Source organism: Loxodonta africana, chromosome 17 (assembly GCF_030014295.1).
Source record: "Loxodonta africana isolate mLoxAfr1 chromosome 17, mLoxAfr1.hap2, whole genome shotgun sequence".
Classification (NCBI taxonomy): domain Eukaryota; kingdom Metazoa; phylum Chordata; class Mammalia; order Proboscidea; family Elephantidae; genus Loxodonta; species Loxodonta africana.
The window spans coordinates 65,826,680-65,842,534 of record NC_087358.1 but is presented as its reverse complement, the minus strand read 5'-3'; the positions used below and the strand labels follow the sequence as shown (position 1 = coordinate 65,842,534).

The 15,855-nt window shown below is 34.9% G+C and overlaps 1 protein-coding gene across 3 annotated transcripts in view; it reads left to right on the top strand.

Annotated features, from left to right (window-relative positions):
- ZC3H13 (zinc finger CCCH-type containing 13) overlaps positions 1–15,855 on the top strand; it is a 137,320-nt gene that overhangs the window by 33,719 nt on the left and 87,746 nt on the right. For 2 of the 3 annotated variants that reach the window (XM_023551293.2, XM_023551292.2), the window contains exons 5-8: positions 2,448–2,556; positions 8,933–9,072; positions 9,856–10,013; positions 15,577–15,774. In XM_023551293.2, coding sequence (XP_023407061.1) covers positions 2,448–2,556; positions 8,933–9,072; positions 9,856–10,013; positions 15,577–15,774 — 605 coding nt within the window. Of the gene's footprint in view, positions 1–2,447; positions 2,557–8,932; positions 9,073–9,855; positions 10,014–15,576; positions 15,775–15,855 lie in introns of those variants that run through there. The other variant, XM_023551294.2, reaches the window with a different exon arrangement.

The window sequence follows — 15,855 nt, the reverse complement described above, 5'->3', positions numbered from 1 at the left end:
TGAAAAACTGTTGGTTTATGTGTAGGTTCCACATGAATACAGTTAAGTGTTCTGGAATTCCCATTCTTTGCAATGTTTTCCATAATTTGTTATGATCCACACAGTTGAATGCTTTTGTATAGTCAATAAAATACAGGTAAACATCTTTCTGGTATTCCCTGCTTTCAGCCAAGATCCATCTGACATCAGCAGTGATACCCCTCGTTCTGTGTCCTCTTTTTGAATCCAGTTTGAATTTCCGTTAGTTCCCTGTACTACTGCAACCATTTTGAATAATCTTTAGCAAAATTTTAACTTGCGTGTGATATTAATGGTAATTTTCGATAATTTCTGCGTTCTATTGGAGTGCCTTTCTTTGGAATGGGCATGAATGTGGATCTCTTCCAGTCAATAGGCCAGGGAGCTCTCTTCCAAATGCCTTGGCATGGATGAGTGAGTACCTGCAGCACTGTATCCATTTGTTGATACATCTCAGTAGGTATTCGTCAATTCCTGGAACCTTGTTTTTCAGCAGTGCAGTTTGGTGCAGTTTTCGGTGCAGTTTGGACTTCTTCCTTCAGTACTATCAGTTCTCAATTGTATGCTACCTCCTGAAATAGCTGAACGTCGACCAATTCTTTTTGGCATAGCGAGTTTGTGTATTCCTTCCATCTTTTGTTGCTTCCTATGTCATTCAATTTTTTGCCCATAGAATCCTTCAAAATTGCAACTCAAGGCTTGAGTTTTTTCTCTAGTTCTTTCAGCTTGTGAAATACTGAGCATATTTTTCCCTTTCAGTTTTCTCACTCCAGTTCTTTGCACATTTCATTGTAATACTTTGTCTTCCTGGGCTTCTCTTCAAAATATTATCTTCAGCTCTTGTACTTCATCATTTCTTCCTTTTGCTTTAGTTACTGTGTATTCAAGAGCAAGTTTCAGAGTCTTTTCTGACATCCATTTTGGTTTTTTCTTTCTTTCCTGTCTTTTTAATGACCTTCTGCTTTCTTCGTGTATGATGTCCTTGATGTCATCCAACAGCTTGTCTGGTCTTTGTTCATTAGTGTTCATTGCATCAAATCTATTCAGATGGTCTCTAAATTTAGCTGGGATATTCTCAGGGTTGTACTTTGGCTCTTGTGAACCTGTTTTAATTATCTTTACCTTGCATATGAGCAATTGATGGTCTGTTCCACAGTCAGCCCTGGCCTGGTTCTGATTGATGGTATCACCGTGCCACATCGTTGTGTCTTTCCACAGATGTAGTTGATTTGATTCCTGTGTATTCCATTAGCGATGTCCACATGTATAGTCAGTAGTTATGTTGTTTAAAAAAGGTTTTTGCAGTGAGCGTCTTTGGTCTTGCAAAATTCTATCATGTAATCTCCAGCATGGTTTCTGTCACCAAAGCCGTATTTTCCAACTACTGATCATTTTTGTCTCCAGCTTTTGCATTTCAATCATTAGTGATTATCAGTGCATCTTGATTGCATGTTTGATCAATGTCGTACAGTAGAAGTTGCTAAAAATCTTCAGTTTCTTCATCTTTGGCATTAGTGGTTGATGCTTAAAGTGCTTGGCTGCTAACCAAAAGGTCAGCGGGTTGAAGCCACCAGCCACGTTACAGGAGAAAGATGTGGCAGTCTTGCTTTCGTAAAGAGTATAGCCTTGGAAACCCTATGAGGCAATTCTGCTCTGTCCTATATGGTCGCTGTGGTTGGAATGAAGGCAGTGTTTTTTTTTGTTGTTGTTGCTATTATTATTTATTGTTAATCTTTAAGAAAGCTGGATGGCACATCTTTCTTCCATGGAGTGGCTGGTGCATTTGAACTGCTGACCTTTCGGTTGGCAATGTAAAACCTTCTGGTTTTTAAGCTGTGATATTAAGGACTAATTTACTAACTAGTGTACCTACCATTTTGTTTTCATCCATATAAGGGAAATCTCTTTTTAAAGCATTAATAAGTTTCTTAAATGAGTTTGGATTTATCCTTATGTATGTAAGTAAATGCTGTTATTTTAGGTTATAAACTGTCTTAGATCAACAATTGTTTTTGAGTCTACTGTGAATAGTTTACTACTTTTATAGTCATTTTTTAATATGGTCACTTAAAATCTTTTCATTATACTTTATCCGTTTTTAAACTCTTTTCCCCAGTCATCTTCCCACAGGAACTTTTGATGTAGTAGAATCTCAACTTATTAAAACATTAGATTTGCATTGTATGTTTTTAAATTTTAACTACTGCTTACATTTTACCAAGTTGTTGTCCACTACTGAAATAGATGTAGGTTTCACTGTGATGCTGTGATAGAACATGTCATTTCCTCTGCTTAGGGGATAAATGACCATTTGGAAACCTGAGTTTTGATGAAATGGAGATGAATGAAGTTAAAAATGTTCTGTATTTAGTAACTGCCTCATAAAGTTTTAAAATATAGTAATCAGTATGTATGTGTATACTTTTTAGAAAGAATCTTCAAGAGGGAGACATAGGGAAAAGGAAGATATAAAAATCACTAAGGAGAGAACTCCAGAAAGTGAAGAAGAGAATGTAGAATGGGAAACTAATAGAGATGGTAAGTTTGAAAAATCTTTTGTTTATATAGTCAATTCTTGATTATTAACTTTGTGTACTTTTCGTGGGCTTCAAATACCTTTCCATTGTCGTGTCCCTGTTGTTTCAGGACCACCTTACTGACTTGTTTCTGCCTTCCTGGGTTACCAGGTAGAAACTGGCGTACAGTAACAGTACAGAGGTAGAGAAAGCTGTTTGTACTGTGTTTTCAACTTCTCTATCCTTCTTTTTTTTTTAGACTTTATTCTGAAGTATCACAATCCTTTGAGATTTTATTATATTGGTAAACTTTTTAAATTTCTCAATATCATGAGTTTAAAAAATTGAATCTAAAATTTGTGCTTGTTATATTACATAGGCATTAAAAATGAAATTTTTAAATCTTAACCTGGGAAAATTATTTCCAAGAAATTATTGACTTCCATCTTTCAGATGAAATTGAAGTCAGATGGTAATTGAGATGCTGGATTTATTCATGAAAAATTAGCAAAATCATTGTCTTAACAAATAAACATTTACTTTCCACATTTACTTTCTCTCTTCTTCATCTCTGTGACCTTCTGAAAAGTTAGTACTGTAGCCTTCTAGTACCAAATACAGAGAAAAGAAACTCAATGTTTATTGAATGCATTGAGTGTAGTAGATGTTTTAATATAATTTATGTAAGTAATTAAATAGCTCTTATATTTACTACAACTACCAGTGTGTCACAGTAGAAGTGTGCTCCATAGAGTTTTCCTTGGATGATTTTTTGGAAGTAGACTGCCAGGCCTCTTTCTTCCAGGGTACCTCTGATAAACTTGAACCTTCAGTCTTTTAGTTAGCAGCCAGACACATCGTTTGCACCACTTAGGGACTTCTTTACTCTATTTACAGGTGACAAAACTAAACCAAAGAATTTAAGAAACTTCCTCAGCAGTAAGCTGAAATCCTAGACCAGGAATCAGCAAATTGCATTCTGTGGGCCAGCCACCTGTTTCTGCAAATAAAGTTTTATTGGAACACTGCCGTGTCCATTTGTTTACATATTGTCTGTGCAGCATTTGAGCTATTGTGGCTAAGTTGAATATTTGTGACAGATCTGAGAGCCTGCAAGTCTAAAATATTTACTATATTTAAGAAAGGTCTGTTAAGAATTATAGAATAAGACTTAGAAAATACCCTAAATGACTTTCCAGTAACTGAAACATCACTGCTTTTCAAGAAATCCATTTCATCTTTGGATGGTCCTGTCTGTTAAAAAGTTGCTTCTCAGAATGAATAGGAAACTTCTTTTGTCACTAAAAGTGGATATAGATATACCACTTGTAGTGACACATATATATCCCTTGCGATTTCATAAGTCAACCTAATTTCTATAAAATAGAAGTAAAGGCAGCTATAATATCCCATTGTAGCTGATTAATTAATATAATGAAGTAAAATATGACAAAACCATGACTGTTTTAAGATTAGATAGGTATCTTAAAAGCTGAGGGGATTAACTTTTCAAACACTGAACAGTCTTTTTGTTTTTAATGGTAAAGCCATTGTGAAATGGATACTTCTTGCCTTTAAAAATAAAAGTTTCCCCATTCCTGTTACAAGAATGTATGTTGTTTAAGATTTAAAAAGTTCAGAAAAGCATAGGTCAGTTCTCCTTGTATCCATTGTAGTTATTTTAAACCTTCTCCTTAAGTCTCCTAGCCCTTCATTTCTTCTTGCTGTCTGCTTCACAGTCCCTGGTTGGCACAAGGTTAAGCACTTGACTATTAGCAGAAAGATTGGTAGTTCAAACCGACTCAGAGGCTCTTCAGAGGACAGGACAGGTGATCTGCTTCTGACAGGTCATAGCCCTGAAAACCCTGTGGAGCAGCTCTACTCTGCATGTAGGGAGTTGGCATGAGTCTGAGTAGACTCGACAGCAACTAACCACAGCATGTGGATCTGATGACTTCCCGTTTCCTCAGCCGTCTTGTTCATTCGTTACCCGTTGTCCTCTGTGTGTTTATTATCCATCTAGATACATTTTCTCTTATCACCATAGTCCCTGTTAGCTACCACCCTGTTTCTCTGCCCTTTATAAATTTTTTTTTTTTTTTGTACTTTAGATGAAGGTTTATAAAACAAACTAGTTTCTCATCAAACAGTACTCACATTGTTTTATGACGTTGGTTAACAGCCCCACATTGTGTCAGCACTCTCCGTTCCCAGCCCTGGGTTTCCTGTTAACAGCTTTTCTGTTCGTCCTGCCTTCCAGTTCCTGCCCCAGGGCTGGTGCGCCCCTTTAGTCTTGATTTGTTCTGTGGGGCCGTTCATTCGTTGGCTAAAGGGTGAACCTCAGGAGTGACCTTATTACTGAGCGAAAAGGGTGTCTGGGGGCCATACTCTACAGGTTTCTCCAGTAGACAGGTTTCTCCAGTAGAGGTTTATCATGTTTATTATGGTTAAGTCTTCATGAAGGATCGTCCCTTTAAACATTATATAGTGCCCTTCTTTGCCTTTTCTGGTGGATTTTGTTTTAAAGTCGATTTTACCTGAGATTAGTATTGCTACTCCTGCTCTTTTTTGGTAGTTATTTACTTGATATATTATTTTCCATCCTTTGATTTTTAATAAATTTATGTGTTTGTTTCTAAGGTGTGTCTCTTGTAGACAGCATGTTGATGGATCCTGTTTTTTAATCCATTCTGTCACTCTGTGCCTCTTTATGGGTACATTTAGGCCATTTACATTCAGTGTAATTATTGGTAGGCTTAAGTTTATTGCTGTCATCTTTTAGTGCTTTTTTTGTGGTGCTGACATTTTCTTTGCTCCTCTTAACTTTTCTGTGCTCAGTTCCTTTTGTTTATGGATTTCTTTTGTCTTCATTGAGACTTTATGTTTTTCTTCTTTATTTTGATGAGTAGGTTTGTTAACTTTCTTTGTGGTTATCTTGAAATTTGCCCTTATTTTCCTAGGTTTGAACCAGTCTGTTATTACTTGGTATAGTCTTGCCTTGCTCTCTATCGACACAATGGCGGTGGGGTTTGGTTTTCTGTATTCAGTCCGTTAATATTACATGTCATGGGACTTATGGAAAAATCTACTGTACATTCATGAGAAAATGTATAAACTGGCCAATAAAGTAGTATTATGAAATAGAAATGTTCAGCCTTAGTGCAGGGAAATGCTGATGAAAATAAAAAGACAGCATTTTTTACCATCTGATGGCCAGAAATGAAAAACACTAATGTTATCAAATGGGGGCATACATTCGTAAAGTGATTTTGGAAAGCAACTTGACAATATTAAAAATAAAAATTATACTTATCCTTTGATCCAACAAATCTAGTTTGAGAAATCTGTACTAAAGGAATACTTGCACTTGTGAACCAAGGTTAATATGAAAAAAGTCCATTGCAGTCTTGTTTATGTAACAGCAAAATATTGAAAACAAGCCAAATGTCTTTCGAAAGGAAACTAGGTTATGGTATGTTTGTATTATGAAACACTCGGCAGACATTTACATGAAGGTGGTTGACCTCTTTGTATGACATGGAAAAATCTTTTTTGTTTGTAGGGTGATATATGTAGTTTTGGCCCCATTAGTTAAAAGAGAAAAATGTAAAGCTTTCTTTTTAAGCATGTAACACTAAACTAATTAGCAGTGTTACCATTGGAGTGAGGATGGCAGTGGGGAAATATAAGAGGAATCTTATATTTTACTCTCTGTACTTAAGAATCGTTCAGTATTTTAACAGTGAGAATGTATAAATAAAGGGCTGAAATATTTCTAGTCTTTTATTGTTACTTAGAAACCTTTTATATATGTATGATTTTCATTGAATAAATTTCTAGAAGTAAATCTGGGTGTGAATGTTTTTAAGGCTTTTACCTATATTGCCAGATTACCTTCCAGGATAGATGTACTAGTTTACGTTGCTACCACCAGAAAGGGGACATGCTCCTTATCTGTATCTTTGCCAACACTTAATATTAAAATCAGAAAAAAATTGGCCTTTAATAAATGAAAAGGGCAGGTTTATATATCATTTGCATTTCTTTTCTTTGTGAATTGCATATTCATGTCCTTTACCTATTCTGTTAACTTGTAAGAATTCTTTATAGCTTTTTCTTGTATATTGCATATATTTTTCTGTTATATAGGAAAAATCTCTCTCATTAAATAAGCTGTTCTAATTATGATGAAAAATTTTCCTGATGACTTAGAATAATCGATATGAATCCATTTTTATAAGGCAATTGTAGTGATAATCCCAGGCTGTAAGATATGAGACATTTTCAAAATTTATTAAATAAATTTATTAAATAGCTCCAGATTCTTGTCTTTGAGCTGCATCTTATGTTTTGTGCTTTCTGTTTTTCCCTTTTTTGTCAAGATGCTATCAGTTACAGTGTGCCTACCTTGTAGCCCATCTCTTATATGCTAGGAAAGCCTAGCTTAGTTTTTATTATAATAAACGAAACCAAACCAAACGCATTGCCTTCAAGTTGATTCCAACTCATAGCAACCCTCTAGGACAATACAGAAGTGCCCCATAGTGTTTCCAAGGAGCTGCTGGTGGATTTGAACTACTGACCTTTTGGCTAGCAGCTGAGCTCTTAACCACTGTGCCATAAGTAGTTTCTGAGTAAAGGCTTGAGAACTTCTCTGAGCAAAATATATTAGCTGTAATACGTTGACTTTGACATATATTTTAACTGCTCAGGGTTTCCCCTTTGGTTGGGTGCTTGGTGATTGAGGACTGAAAACCAGCTTCTCATTTCTTGTCTGTGTTCTATATTGGTGTTATTTCCAAATAGCAGTTTTTAGATGAGCAAGGCATTATTGATAATACCTTCAAAAGCACTGTAAATCATTCTTTTCTGTTAATTACTCTTCTTTATTCTACCCTTGGTATTTGGTTATGGAATTTCATTTATCCATTTTTAATTTAAGAACTTCTTCTGACCAGATCACAGCCTTATTATTCACTGATGTAAAGTACCTCAGTGGACTCCAAAATGAGAGAGCCATTATTGGTTTGATTAAATTCAGCATTTCCAGTTATTTTATCTAGTAAAAGCTGTATGCTCTTATTCATTAAATTGCTTTCTTACTGAAAAGCATGATTTAGTCTGTTTTATATTCACTGGGAAATTGTCATCATACTCCACCGTAAGATGACTAATCAGGCTCAGTCACATGGATGACATCCATAGCTACCCTCTCAACCCCCAAGTATAAAATGGATAGTTGGCATTCTAAGACATTTGAACCATACTTGAAAATGATGTCCTTTTTCTTGTGCTTTAAGTAGTCAAGGCTGCTTATTTAAATTTTTTTTTTAAGTTTTCAATTTTATTTCCTAACCCCAGGTTAAGAAATGATGGTGTAAAGTGCCGAAAGTGCAGTTTGAGAAGGTACCTCTGTTTGTGATCAGTCGAGCCTCACATGGTCATGTATTAAAAGTCAGTAGAATCTCCTTCTCAAGGCTTCTTAGCATTTACAGGTTGTAGGGGGTTGGGTGGCAGTTCCAGTAGCCATCAATAAACTTCTCCATATTGTACTGAAATAGCTGTGCACGTCACTCCTCCCTTTTTTTTCTTTAACCGCCTTTCATATTCTTTTCACTGAAAAAGATGAGTGGAATTAAAAATGTGGCATCTGATCCATTGAATCAGTTGGACAGTTCGAATCTAAGGAACCGATAAAAATCACTAGTGATGAAAAAGTTACAGATCGTTCAAAAATTAGCTCAGGTGAGGGGGAGAGTGTCGACATGTTGTGGGGTTGGCAACCAGTGTCAAAAAACGAGATGTGTATTGTTTAATGCAAAACTAATCTGCTTTGTGAGCCTTCATCTAAAGAAAAAAATTAGCTCAGGTGTATGTTTTTTTTTATATGTTAATATTAAAATCAGTTAACTTTAGATACAAATTAGTTTTCTCACTAATAGAAAAAAGAACAAAACCATAGCAGCAGAGTTTCTTTAATACTTACGAATCTTTCAGAAAATCAGGAGACAGTGAATCATATCCTTGCAGCGTGAACTGTTGAAAGCTTTGGTATCTTTAATGCTTAGATGATACAACTGAGTGAATTAATTATATCTTTTTAATTCCCATCTCCTAACAAAAAACCCAACTTCCAGGCAACCCAATATTACTTCCAGAAAAAAACAGTTCCAGAAACTTTAGAATTGTTTGATTTTTTTATACAGAAACCAGCCATGGTGATTTTAGTTCTTTATAGAAACATTATGTATTTCTTCTGTCTTTTATAAGTTTGTTATTCTAATGAAAGAACCCACAGTTGAAATTTGTTTTAAAAATTAGTTCAATAAACTTTCCTTATTTTGGGTTGTAAATTATTATGGTAGTTTCTGACAAGTAATGAAAATTTTATTTTAAAGATTCTGACAATGGAGATATTAATTATGATTACGTTCATGAATTGTCATTGGAAATGAAGCGTCAGAAGATACAGAGAGAATTAATGAAGCTTGAACAAGAAAACATGGAGAAGAGAGAAGAAATTATAATTAAAAAGGAGGTATGCTGTTTATTAAAATATATGTTAGTGATTGATATCAGTATAGGTATATATTGAAAAGAAAACCCATTAACTGCTGGGTATATTTTTAGGTTGTATTAGGATATTGATGCATTGATTAACTTACTATATATCAGCAACTTCATGTATCATTTAGTCTTATATCAATCTGTTGGATAGATAGGAAACAGTTTTGTTATTGAACAGGTGAACAAAACTGAGGCTTTGTGGCCTAGTGTCACTAAAACTAGCTAGTATAATATAGAATTTGAATTGAATCTCTATCTGATTCAGGCCCATGCTCTTTCTAGAATATCTTGTTTCTTTTCTAAAGAGTAGAGATATAAATTCATTTGAAAATAATCTGTGATTTTTTTCAGAGGAGATGGTGAAATTTCATAAGTTTAGTTTGCTTTTCTGGTGTTAATGTTATGTTAGGGCAGTTAAGTTGCATGTTGGTTAAAAGCTTGGGTTCTGGAGCCAGAATAACATCACTAGATGGTGGCTATAACAACCAAAACACCAAACCCATTGCCTTTGAGTTGATTCCGACTCATAGCGACCCTATAGGACAGAGTAGGACTGCCCCACAGAGTTTTCAAGGAGCAGCTGGTAGATTTGAACTGTCGACGTTTTGGTTCGCAGCCGAGCTCTTAACCACTGCGCCACCAGGGCTCTTAATCTGAAGTGTAGTGTGAGTTGGAAATATATGCTTCTTTGTCTAACTATAACAGGCATGATTGGAGGAGTTTCTGAATTGACTTGCTGAATTTTTTTTCAAAGGTTTCACCAGAAATGATTAGATCAAAATTGTCTCCATCACCTTCTCTTAGAAAGTCTAGCAAATCTCCAAAGCGAAAGTCAAGCCCCAAGTCATCTTCAGCCAGCAAGAAAGACAGGAAGACACCTGCAGTATCTTCTCCCCTTTTGGACCAGCAGAGGTCAGTACGGTGATAAATAATGCCATAACAAAATAGCTTTTCACAAACTGATATTTAAAAGAATTACTTAGTAGATTATACAAGGGTACTTCTAATGTGTTTCGTATTTAATATAAGCTTTTTTCATCTAATATTTCAATTAAAAAAGTTATAAAGAATAAAACATTTTTGTCACATCCACATATGCTTCTGATCTTATTTTTAAAGAAATAAAACATAGCAGATACATTTCCTGTCCTTCCTCTTGAATTTAGTGTTTGTGATTCTTGTGCATGTGCATTTATACTTTAATTAATATATCTCGTTTTGCAAGATATAGTATTGTCTTCATCTGTTTAATCTTAATACTGATATTTTATAATTTTTCTTCTCCAACTTGCTTTTTCACTTAACATTTTTTTACATTTATCTATATTGATATATGTAGCCTTAGTTCATTCATTTTAGTGTTTATGCTATTACCTATTTTCTTGTTGAATGTTTAGGTTGTTTCCAATATTTAGCTATTATAAATTATGCAGTAATGAACATTCTTTTTGTCTCCTTGTGTACATGATCAAGAAATTCTTTCTAGTATATATTTAACAGTATAGGTATATTGAAAAAAAATTGATTAAAAATGATTACATTAAGAGGCTGAGAATGAGACAGGAGGCTTTTACTTTTTAATGTTATTCTGTACTATTTAAATTTCTTGAATCCACCAGCCACTCCACGGGAGAAAGATGTGGCAGTCTGCTTCCATAAAGATTACAGCCTTGGAAACCCTATGGGGCAGTTCTACTCTGTCCTCTAAGGTCGCTGGGAGTCAGAATCAACTCTCTGGCAATGGGTTTTATTCTAGTTTTATTAAAAACCAAAACAAAAAACTCTTCAACATTTAACCAGTTGGCAAGCTCTATCTGAACCCATAATAAAAACTCTTCTAGTTTTTAGAGTCTCCAACCCTATTTCAGACCCAAGTTACTTTTTGACTAGATTATTATCCTACTAACTGTATTTACCTTGGTATCTACCCCGCACACACAAACTGTCAATTCAGTTACCCAAACCCATCCTTTTTACAGATGCTGTCAGAGAAATCTTAAAAGTACAATTCTAGGTTAATTTATTATGCCATTGAAAAACTCAGTGGTTTTCCACTCTAGAAATTCTGATTCTTTAGAATGGCATTTATGCTTTGATCTTTTCTGTCTTTGTCCATGTTTTTGTCTAAGTGTTCCCCTGTCCCCTTCGATCTCCAGTCCTCTAACGGCTAGCTCAAATTCTACCTTTTTCATTTGGTTTTCCCATTTCTTTTTACTGAACATAATCTCTGTTCCCTTTGTGAACTTATCAGATTTTGTTTATACCTCTCTCAATATTCATTGCCTTTTGCATTATATTTTAGCTGTAGCATACAAGTTTTACAACCTATATTAAATTTAAGCTCCTTGAAGACTGGGATCTTGATGGTTCATTGTTCTAGCTCCCCACAGTGCCTCTTTTGCATAGATCTTTGCATCGTAATAAGGCATTCAGTAAAGTTGACTGAATCTTCTCCTTAGTGCCCCGGATTCAGTAAATATTGCAGAGAAGGATGGAAGAATTTGAGCCGTAGAGTGATGTAATTACTTTGATTCCTCTTTATCCTTTTGGCTAATCAGTTATATAACCCTTCCTGAATTCCATTAATTTCCCAAATAAACTGCATACCATTCTTTCTTAATTTTCTTGTCCTTTCTATTCATAAAATCTTTGAAATTTAATCTCTTTGTAGAAAGTTTTGATAACTGTTTAAATGGTTAGTTTCACCATGCACTAATTCATTAGTCTTTTACTACTTAATTAGTAATTCATTTACCCTTCAGTGAATATGTTGCATGAGTAATAACTCACATTCATTTAACTGCCATATTTCATGTCTTCTAAGATGTTGACTTAGAATACTAAGATGATTCTAAGATGTTCACTTTAAGATGCACGGTTGATTTAATAGTAGGAACACAAGGGCCCGGGAAAAATACATAAAAAATACAAAGAAAACATTGGATTGAATATGACAGCTATTTAGCCATGCAGTTTACATTGCCTAAAGTGGGTCAGGCAATCAACTTTAGTTTCATTGCTGGACCATACTGTAAACTTTCTGGAGACATTTTAAGCAATAAGTAAGGATTAGAATTTCATTTATAATTCAATCGAGTAGCATAACCAATGCCAGAAAGTCAACTCAAGTGACTATCACACAAACACACCTTGGTCTTACTTGGTTATCACATTGAATGGGCAAAGATAAATACTGACAAATTAAAACTTGCGATTCTCCCCAAAAGCTGACATTTTTTTCGAGAGTAGGGGCATTGTGTCATGAAATACAGTCTGGTAGTAAGATTTATCCTGATTTGTGGGAGGCAGTGTGTCTTAGAATCAGCAAATACAGTATCTAGTCAGTTCATCTGCTTTGTTATTTATTCTTAGTTTTATTTGGTAAATTTCTGTTTTACTTTGTACAAAGAAGTGTGAAGTATGTCAAAAGCTGTTCGAAAGAAATAATTTTGAGGAGAGAAAGGACCTAAAAATGATGGGCATAGACAAGAGGACTCTGCCAAAAGCAGGGTGTGGGCTCTGTGCCACTAATCAGATGACTTAAAAAATGGTGAAAGATCTTGTTGACTTCAGAATGCTCAAAACCAATTTTGGCCCCTTTCAGTTGGAGAGCCCTTCAAAATCCTAAATTTGTAACATCATTGTATTTTCCAAACAAATACAACTTTAGAGGTAATGTGAAGAAACTCTGCACTTTAAAAAGTGTATTAGGGTGATCCTGTTGTTATAATAGGTAAATCCCATGATGTCAGTGGTTTAACAAAACAAATTTATCACTTAAGTCAGAATGGCTATTTCTGATTAATAGGGGCTCTCCTATACATGGAGATTTGGTTACCCAGGCTCCTTCTGACCTTGGGTCCGCTTTCTTGGACTTTCAAGGACACCAAAGAATGGAATGAACAAAGAAAAAAAATTGAGCAGTACAATTATTTAGTTATCTAGTTTACATTCCTGGGAGTGTGAGAGATTTTCGTGAGTCAAGCCTGCAAGTGTTTGGTAAACGGGTAGCTGTCATAGGCAATAACATGAAAATACACTTTATGTCAAGAATTCCTCCATCGTTTTATCTTGAAAATGTATCTCTAGAACGTATCTTCTAAAAATTTTTTATGCAGATGCCAACTATTACGTTTACCTTTTAAATGGAAGAAATACTTAAAAGTGCAGACATTTATCACTTACGTTTCGTGCGTAAGAAGTTTAAATCTTCATAAATATGCAATGACATATGTATTCTTGGCAGAAGACAAGGATGAAAAAAATAGATTTTGCCATATTTTACTAATTTCTTATTTGCTTAAGTGATAATTCTACCTGTGATAATGAGAAATAGGGATAAGAACTAAGCTAGATTTTCAGCGTGTCTACCAGGAGTCAGGTGATTTTATACTTTTATCTTTTTGTAATCTTGTCAGCAGCTTTGGGGAAGGGACTATCCACTACCTTTTTAGAGCTAAGGAATATAGTGACTAGAGAACTCAGAGTCACTGGAAGTCAGCTCCCAGATTTGAGCTTAAGTCCTCGTTTATAAATATCCACAGAGAGTGAAACAAATACAGTAAAAATTCATCAGATGTATGAAAAAAAACGGCCACTTAAAAACAGAGTACCAGACTAAAAAGTCAGTGTAGATAGCCTACACAGAAACGGCTGGTGTGGAAACAGTAACAAACTTAAACTCTAACTTTACGTTCTCAGTACAGTTTGAGAGGATGTTGCACTGACATGGTGACAGCAGTTGGTCTTGGAAGAAAAGCAGCATGTGTACAAGGACTTTCTGGAAGAAAAAGACATTCATGCTGAAAATAGAATAATGAGGTGGCCAAATTTAGAAGTAGTAGAGTGGGTACTACTTAAAGAAAAAATCACTGAATTTGAAGACAAACTTGAGATATCAAAAAGCAAAAGGAGAGATGGAAATGACAGGAAATTGAGGCATGGGAGACATCCAGGAATTCAGTAACTATGTATTAATGAGAACCAGAGAGACTGGGTATATGGAGAAATGATGAAATAAAAATAGAAGAATTTGAATAAAAGATTTGAGGTTTCAGTTTAAAATGGCTCACTGAGTGTTGGAAAAGTTTTTTAAACATACCTGAACTTGGTAATTTTTTTATTTCCAAGGAATAATGTTTTATAGGTATCCCAAGAGAAAAAACAACCAACACAGGAAAAAAAATTGACCATCTTTAGACTTCTCATGTGTGGTACTAAATGCTACAAGATATTGTAATGATATTTACAGAGCTCTGAGGGAAAAGGTTTGTGACCTCTAAATGCTATATCCAGTCAAAGATTGTTCAGATAGGAGGCAAAGACAGGCAGTCCTGGATGTGTAAGGACTTAAAGTTATATCACTTATATGGAATTACTTAAAGTATCAAATGAAGGAGAATGGTCTATATCCAAGAATCAGTTCCAGGTAGATTAAAGGCTTAGATGTGAAAGCCAAGATTCCAACATTTTAGGAGATCACCTTTGTTATCTCAGAGTTAGGAAAAATGTCTTAGAGAAGACTCAAAGGTTTAAATGAGTGTTTTCTAACAGATTTCATTTGCAGATGATATAATTTTACATTTTTTATAATGATGAAAACTTGGAAGCAAAACTTATCAGTATGAGATTGTTTATAGGAGTTATGGAGCATGTATTTAAGGAGATGTAAGTCTACTTTTTGTTGTAGGAGGATGCTTACACTGTATTTAGTACAAAAAACATGCACAAAACATTATGATAGGATATTCTGTGCGAGAGAGAGAGACAGAAAGACAGACAGATATGGGAAAAGTCTGAAGGTATAGCCAAGGTGTTAGCAATAGCTATCCTTGGGTAGTAGAATTAAAAAACCCAAAACCAAACCCACTGCCATCAAGTCGATTCCGACTCATAGTGACCCTACAGGACAAAGCAGAACTGCCCGATAGAGTTTCTAAGGAGCACCTGGTGGATTCCAACTGCTGACCTCTTAGTTAGCAGCCGTAGCACTTAACCACTGTGCCACCAGGGTTTCCAAGGTAGTGGAATTATAAGTTATATTTACTTTCTTCATCTACTTTTCTGTATTATCACTGGTTTTATTTTTCTTTTGTTTACAGTGAGCATATTTATATGCTAATAAAATAGTACTTTTTACTATTAAAAAAATGCAGTTGTTTACTTTTATATCGTTCCCTTGTTTGAAAGTCTTCTTCCACTCCACCCCTATCTTTTCTCAAAAAACTATCCTTTAAAATTTTATAATAGGGGGAGTAGCAAAATATGAAGCAAGTAAGCTGATTCTTTGCTCATTTCTGTGTGTGTGTGTTTTTTTCTGGGTATTGGTTGCTAGTGTATAAAATAGTAAAGGGACCAATTGATAGAATTATTGCCTTTTTAAAAAAGGACTTGGTTAAAGTGAAAAAAATGTATATACCCGCATGACCTTCCAAAAGTGTTTGGACCTCTAATGATGGCTTTGTGTTGCCTTCAGGACTTCAAAAAGCAACCAAAGCAAAAAGAAAGGACCTCGTACTCCTAGTCCACCCCCTCCTATACAGGAAGATACTGCTCTGGGGAAAAAGTATAAAGAAAAGTATAAAGTAAAAGACAGGATAGAAGAAAAACCAAGAGATGGAAAGGACAGAGGAAGAGATTTTGAAAGGCAAAGAGAAAAAAGAGACAAGCCAAGGTAAGTAGGAATGTATGGTTTTCACAGTCTTACTTTTGTATAATCTAGAATATTTACCTTTCAGAAGCTTTTAGGCTTTAA